The 6,011-nt window shown below is 38.3% G+C and overlaps 1 protein-coding gene across 1 annotated transcript; it reads right to left on the bottom strand.

Annotated features, from left to right (window-relative positions):
* Nucleotides 1-3,506: 3,506 nt before the first annotated feature.
* LOC137741991 (large ribosomal subunit protein eL13z-like) lies at nt 3,507-5,236 on the bottom strand. Its single transcript, XM_068481710.1, has 5 exons — nt 5,180-5,236; nt 4,903-5,018; nt 4,677-4,810; nt 3,961-4,119; nt 3,507-3,867 (listed from the first exon to the last, which is right to left on the bottom strand). Exons 2-5 carry the CDS (start codon nt 5,009-5,011, stop codon nt 3,646-3,648), a joined length of 624 nt encoding a protein of 207 aa, XP_068337811.1. The 5' UTR covers nt 5,012-5,018; nt 5,180-5,236; the 3' UTR covers nt 3,507-3,645.
* Nucleotides 5,237-6,011: the final 775 nt, after the last annotated feature.

The raw sequence follows: 6,011 nt of genomic DNA, 5'->3' as shown, positions 1-6,011 counted from the left end.
ATTTCTTCTTCTATTGTGGTCTTTAAGGCAAACATTGATTTGCCTGCTTTAATTTTTCACTTCCGCAAGACGCCGTTAGCATCTTCCGCTGCCGGTTGTGTAACTTCACTACCACCGACAACCTCCCATAAGTCTTGACCTTGAAGGTAAGACTCTATACACGTTGCCCACGTGTTATAGTTTTGGTTGTTCAGCTTCTTGATTCCTCCAACAACTTGAAGATCACCCATCGTATCGGCAAGACTTTGACTACACTGAACAAGCTTGAGTGACTACCGTGCAGAGTAATACACTACTCTCGACACAAAGAAACTCCCTCTCAAGGTTTGTGATAACCCCAGCAATAATCTCAAGAAATCTTTTCTGATGTGGAAGATCAGTCAAAACTGCAACCACAGAGCATACTCGGAATTTCAAGAGACTTTACAACCAATGCTCTACCAAGAACGATCCCTGACCGACTTGGCTCTGATACCATGTGGAAATTTTCAGGTCGACGAGCTGAGGGCCCACTCCAACAACACCGATACTGTCCCCACTTAACCACCTGCACAATCCTCAGGTGTGGGGTTTTATCACAAAAGGTCTCGGTGTTAATTAAAGAAGGGTATTTCTATTTAAAGCACTCTTCTCTTCTCCCTCTGTCCGATGTGAGACTGGGGGTTCCAACACTCCCCCGCACGTGAGACCCCACTTATGGGTCACACGTGAATTTCCACACATCGGCAACCACGTGGAGCCATGTCGGGACTCACCCAATCACGCGGGGCCAATGGGGACCCACCCAAACACGTGGCATCTTTGGCCTACGTGGACAATCACGCGGGGTCAATGGGGACCCACCCAATCACGTGGCAGTACGGGTCCGTCCCCTGGCTCTGATACCAATTGTTGAATAAGAAGAGTATCCAAGATAACTCTAATGATCCCAAGAAGAAGAAAATAGAGCACACTCTTAAAGAAAGCTCACAAAACAAACTAATTAGCAAAGCTTTTCTTATTTAGCTCTAGGCTTTGTTTTTCCTTGGATGATATACAATGCTTGGGGACTTGGGTATTTATAGCAAACCAAATGAAAGCTACACCACACACTTAATTAAACTAAGATTATTTATTACCCCACAAAACCCATTAATTGCACCTAATTTTTTCCACTCACCCATACCTAACATTGCCTAACTTTCCACTCAACCATACCTAATTTTGACATTGTTTCTCAACAATAAGTGCCCTAGCAGTTGCGTCAAGTACGCATGCGACATATTGAAGTAGATTATTAATTATTATGTTCGAGAAAAAGCCGTCCAAAAAGAACTTGACGTGGGTTACGTGGCTTCTACTGATTAGTTTGCAGATTTGTTAACCAAAGGGCTTTCAACGTCTCGGTTCTCATATCTTCTCTCGAAGCTCCCCATTCGCCAGCGCCCGTTGAGCTTGCGGGGGAGTGATAAACCATGTCAGCAATCCAAGTCCCAAATAGTGCCAAGTCAGCAATCTGCATCATCTACGTTTGAAATCCCAGCTCCCGCGATTCACACAGATTCCACCAGTTCAAACATTAGTCAAAGGATATCACAATCCGATCAATCCTAGTTTATCTATATCTCTTTGTAATCTGATAGTTGTTTTGTAAATTTGAATACTTGTAATCAGTAACAAACATATTAATGTAATCTCTATATACATGAAGTCAAGGCCTCACTCATCATTCAACTGAGTTGAGCTTATGCTTAAATTCTTTCAAAAATGACAGATGAAAATGAGTTCGATATTGTTAATTACAATATAACCAAAAAGAAAAAAAAGTGAATTTCGAAGTGAGTTTAACCCAAAAGATCAAACATGTGTTAAGATCATGAAGAGACCGCAAAACTAATAAAGTGGAAGGAAGACAGAAAAATTGTGATTGACACAGAAGTGTGAAGGTGGAGAGTCTTTATGATTGTCTTGTCATTATTTCTCACAAACGCCGCAAATTCATTGGTCACAAGTCCCGTATCTTCAACAAATTGGCTTGGAAATGGCTCAGGGTCTCGAAACTGAACAAGCGAGTGACAAAAGCAAAGAATGCGTCGATGGTCTATTCCTGAAACTGGTGCATCGTGCTCACAGAATATCCTAGCCGCCCATAGTTGTCCACCCTGCTGCAGAAATTTCTAAACTTGTATCCTCGAAGGAAGGATTTGGGTGGAGGGTGAGATTGGCTGAGGAGATTAAGCAGCAGTCACAGGAAGGAAATAATGCTCTGGAAACAGCTGCCTTATTTGACATACAGGTGCTGGATTGATGTGCCCGTATCAGTGTGGACTGTGATTCGATCCTACGCTTTGGCGTCCCTGATTTTTGTCTTCGTTGTTTTTGTAAGAGATTTTCGTTTATAGTATGCGATTTGTGATTCGACGAACCTAGAAAATTGGGTATCTTAGTTCTTGCTTGTGTGTGTAGCTAAATGTTTGTATCAAAATAGATTTATAATGAGCTCGTTTGTTTGCTTATTTTTAACGAGTTACCGTACCAAAGTATGTATGAGAAATATATTATAATGAATTAGTGTAAACTTATAAAAAAAAATTCATGAAATTGCCAAATAAAATAAAAATGACATGGAATATAAATGTTGGTATTTAAATAAAAGAAGGGATAAAACTCAATTTCGAATCTTGTATCAGGCATTAATCTAAACTTCATTTTATTTAAATATTAAAATCTAGTTTTTTTTTTTTTTTTTGAAGTCTTTGAAAAGGATTGAAATTTAAAAAACAAAAAATATTTTATTTTTTTTATTTAATGCCTCCACATTAAAATTTTGAATTTATTAATATGCACATTTTAATTTTTCCAATTATAAATAAACCTTAATGAGAAAACAACATAAAAAAAATCAGTGACACACAAGAAAAATATGTACATAAGTGTAAATGACCGTACCTAAGTATATCATAATGAGTAAGTGTACCTAAATGATTGTACTGAAATATTATAATGAGTAAGTGTACCAAAATATTTATGCCGAACTATATTATAATGAATTTATGTACTTAAATGTTTATACCAAACTATATTTAGAACACAAAACCTATCAACCATCAATACACTTGTTTATCAACCAATTATTATAGGTTTTTTTCTCCAAAATAATCTTTGAGATTGGCATAATTCCTTACTTTTACCCCTAAGATTGAATCGATAGAAATGATCCTTGAGTTTGTCTACCATTAATCATTTTGATCATTCCGAAAAAAATCTCTATTAAATAAAGACCAAAATAACAAAAATATACCCAGTTTAATAAACAATGAGATAAAATAATTTGACAAAAATTGAAAATATTTTGTCATTTCTCCTTATTTAACAAAGATTTTTCACGAGAGATGAAAATGAATGATCATGGACAAAAATCTCTATTAATGCATTCAAGATATCAAAATCCGAAACTAGTGCTATCACAAGGCCAAATATGACAATATGAATCGAGTAAGATAGATATAAAGCATAAACTCTTTAAATTCCACGAACTTAAGTGACATTAGGAACTCTTAACATTAATGTATCCAAGAAAGAAGTTCGGTAAACAGATAACCTAAAACAAAATTCCTCCGAGAACAGAAGACGATTCAAATGGCTCGTTAAAAGGGTAAAAGTTCTCTATTTCTTTTCTTCCTTTTCGGCCTCAGCTGCCTTCTTAAGCCTGGCACCAACATGGCGTTTGTTCATCCTCTCCACACGGAGTTTGTCATATGCCTTGAATGACTTCAACTCGTCAGTAACCTTCACAAGCTCAACCGTCGGCTTCTCACGTGCAATTGGAAGGTAGGGGCCATGCAGTTGGGTGGCATTGGCAATCTCCTCTGCAGGAGAATCGCCCGCCTGTAACAAAAAAATTTACACATGCAGATAAGATACCACACACAGAAAAATCAACTTTCTTGAAACTAATCTTCATCAAACACTTAGCATCACCTTGAACTGCTTAGCGCGTCTTGGGAAGACCACTAATTTGGCCTTGTTTGTCTTCAGACGCTGCACATTAGCTTGAAGTCCCTCAAGGGAACGATTCTTCCTGCGATGGTCAACTGCAATTCCAATGGTTGGTGCGAGCTTCTTTGGAATGCCAGCAGACTGGTAAGCAATCAAGGTAAACAGCTTGTTAAAATCATCGTAAAAAAGTGTCTTGAAATCTTTTAGCAAAACCAAACAAACCAATGTTGAATTACGGATACCAATTTTCACACCATATTTATAGCATGCATTCTTGAATAAACCAACGAAACTGGAAATGTTTAAAAAGTGAAAACACTCGGTATTTATTCTAATAAGTATTTAACTTCAAAAACTTATGTAAGAAAAGTGATCTCCACACACCTTCTCCTCTTCCTACACACGCCTATCAATTTCTAGCTGTTGGATTGAATAAACCAAAGAAAATCAATGGACAGAAATGAGCAGGGGTGCATAGAACGATAAAAATGGTGCGTGTACATCATGTTCCCTAATGTAGTACAATCCAGATATGTTCAAACTTCCGGTTTTTCTTAATCGACAATGGGAAGATACATGAAAACAAAACGAAGCAGTTCCCAATAAAACATAACACCATAACCACCATATCAGCAACCCATAAGAAACAACACTAATTCCGAAAAGTTATAACATTGTCGTAAATCGACCCAACCGACCTTCAACTCTTCCAGAGTAAATCCCCTGCCAGCCCTCACTTTCATGTTGTACTTCAACGTCTGTCCATGAACAATGGGACGGAGTGGGCCGGTGGTCGGCCGAGGGAAGATTTTCACAGCCTTCTTCTGACGAGCTGTGGACATTTCACAACACTCGGGAGTCATATTACAAATTACATCTCACAAATCTCACCAAACTCTACTTGAAAGAAATATAGTCACTCACCAGTTCTTCTGCGGGTCTTCCTGGCAGGCTGGTTAAACCAGGTCTTGACATAGTTCTGCCAATGCTTCCTGAAGTGAGAGCTCGGGATAACGTTGTTGTGCTTCACCATGGCTCACCTATAACGCAATCGATACAAAACAAAAATTATGGAAAATACACAGGATTGCAGGAACGATAAACCCTAGAGATCTAAGCATTTGCAGATTAAAACACTTGGATCTTCGTTTGCAGATTTCTACAGAAAGATAGATAGGGAAAGAGAAATGAGAGGGAGAACCTGATGAAATCGCCGGATGTTCTTTCTCGCTCTCCCGCGGCAGTAGGAAGGTATGGCATGCTAGGGTTTTTGGATTTTATAGAGACGGCATTGAGTCTTTTCGGGTCATGGGCCAGGCTTCGATTCTCACGACAGTTTACAATAGCAATTGATTAAGACCCATGAAGGCCCAATACATATGGATGGTGACTTTGGATTGCCAAAAACTATTATAGATGAACATATGTACCACGATTAACCAAGATCACATGGATTACTTAATATGATTAAAAAGAATTCAACGTTTCGCTAAAAATGTAAGTTAATACAATTGTTTATGCTTACGTCACTCGCTACGTTTCAACACACATGTGCACTTATTAGGTAGACTTGTAAACGGGTCAGGTTTATCTGATTGGGTTGAGTTCAATCCGACCTGTTAAGCTAACGGGTCATTCGAACCCAACCCATTAATCTAATAAGTCACTTGTTTCACCCGTTAACATTTTTTTTTTCTTCATAGAGTTTATTTTTTGTTGTTAAGACTTTACTAAAATTACTCAAACATCCTCAACTAACGTGTGCTAACGAGTTGACCCAAAGTAACCCATTATTTAACGGGTTGTTAACAAGTTCATCCGTTAACGATCTGATCCATTAAGCATTCATCCAAATACTAATATTAGCAGGTCGGGTCGGATCCAAAATGCCAGGTCTATTGTTTGGTTCTTATTGGAAAAAGAAAAATACATGGGCCGAGCATGGGCCCAGATGTGAACCTAAAAAAGGAGCCTAGTTGAGTCTGCAAAGGCTCACTTCTTTAGGTTGGGTCAATTTTTCATTTTCTTCTTCA

Source organism: Pyrus communis, chromosome 8 (genome assembly GCF_963583255.1).
Source record: "Pyrus communis chromosome 8, drPyrComm1.1, whole genome shotgun sequence".
NCBI lineage: Eukaryota > Viridiplantae > Streptophyta > Magnoliopsida > Rosales > Rosaceae > Pyrus > Pyrus communis.
Note: the sequence above shows the minus strand (reverse complement) of the source record. Positions and strands in the feature narration are given on the sequence as shown.

Coding starts and splice junctions, on each gene's coding strand:
- LOC137741991 (XM_068481710.1), bottom strand. CDS start 5,011: ATGGTGAAGCACAACAACGTTATCCCGAGCTCTCACTTCAGGAAGCAT. Junction 4,120..4,676: donor TTACTCTGGAAGAGTTGAAG/GTCGGTTGGGTC, acceptor ATTGCTTACCAG/TCTGCTGGCATTCCAAAGAA. Junction 3,868..3,960: donor GACGCGCTAAGCAGTTCAAG/GTGATGCTAAGT, acceptor TTTTTGTTACAG/GCGGGCGATTCTCCTGCAGA.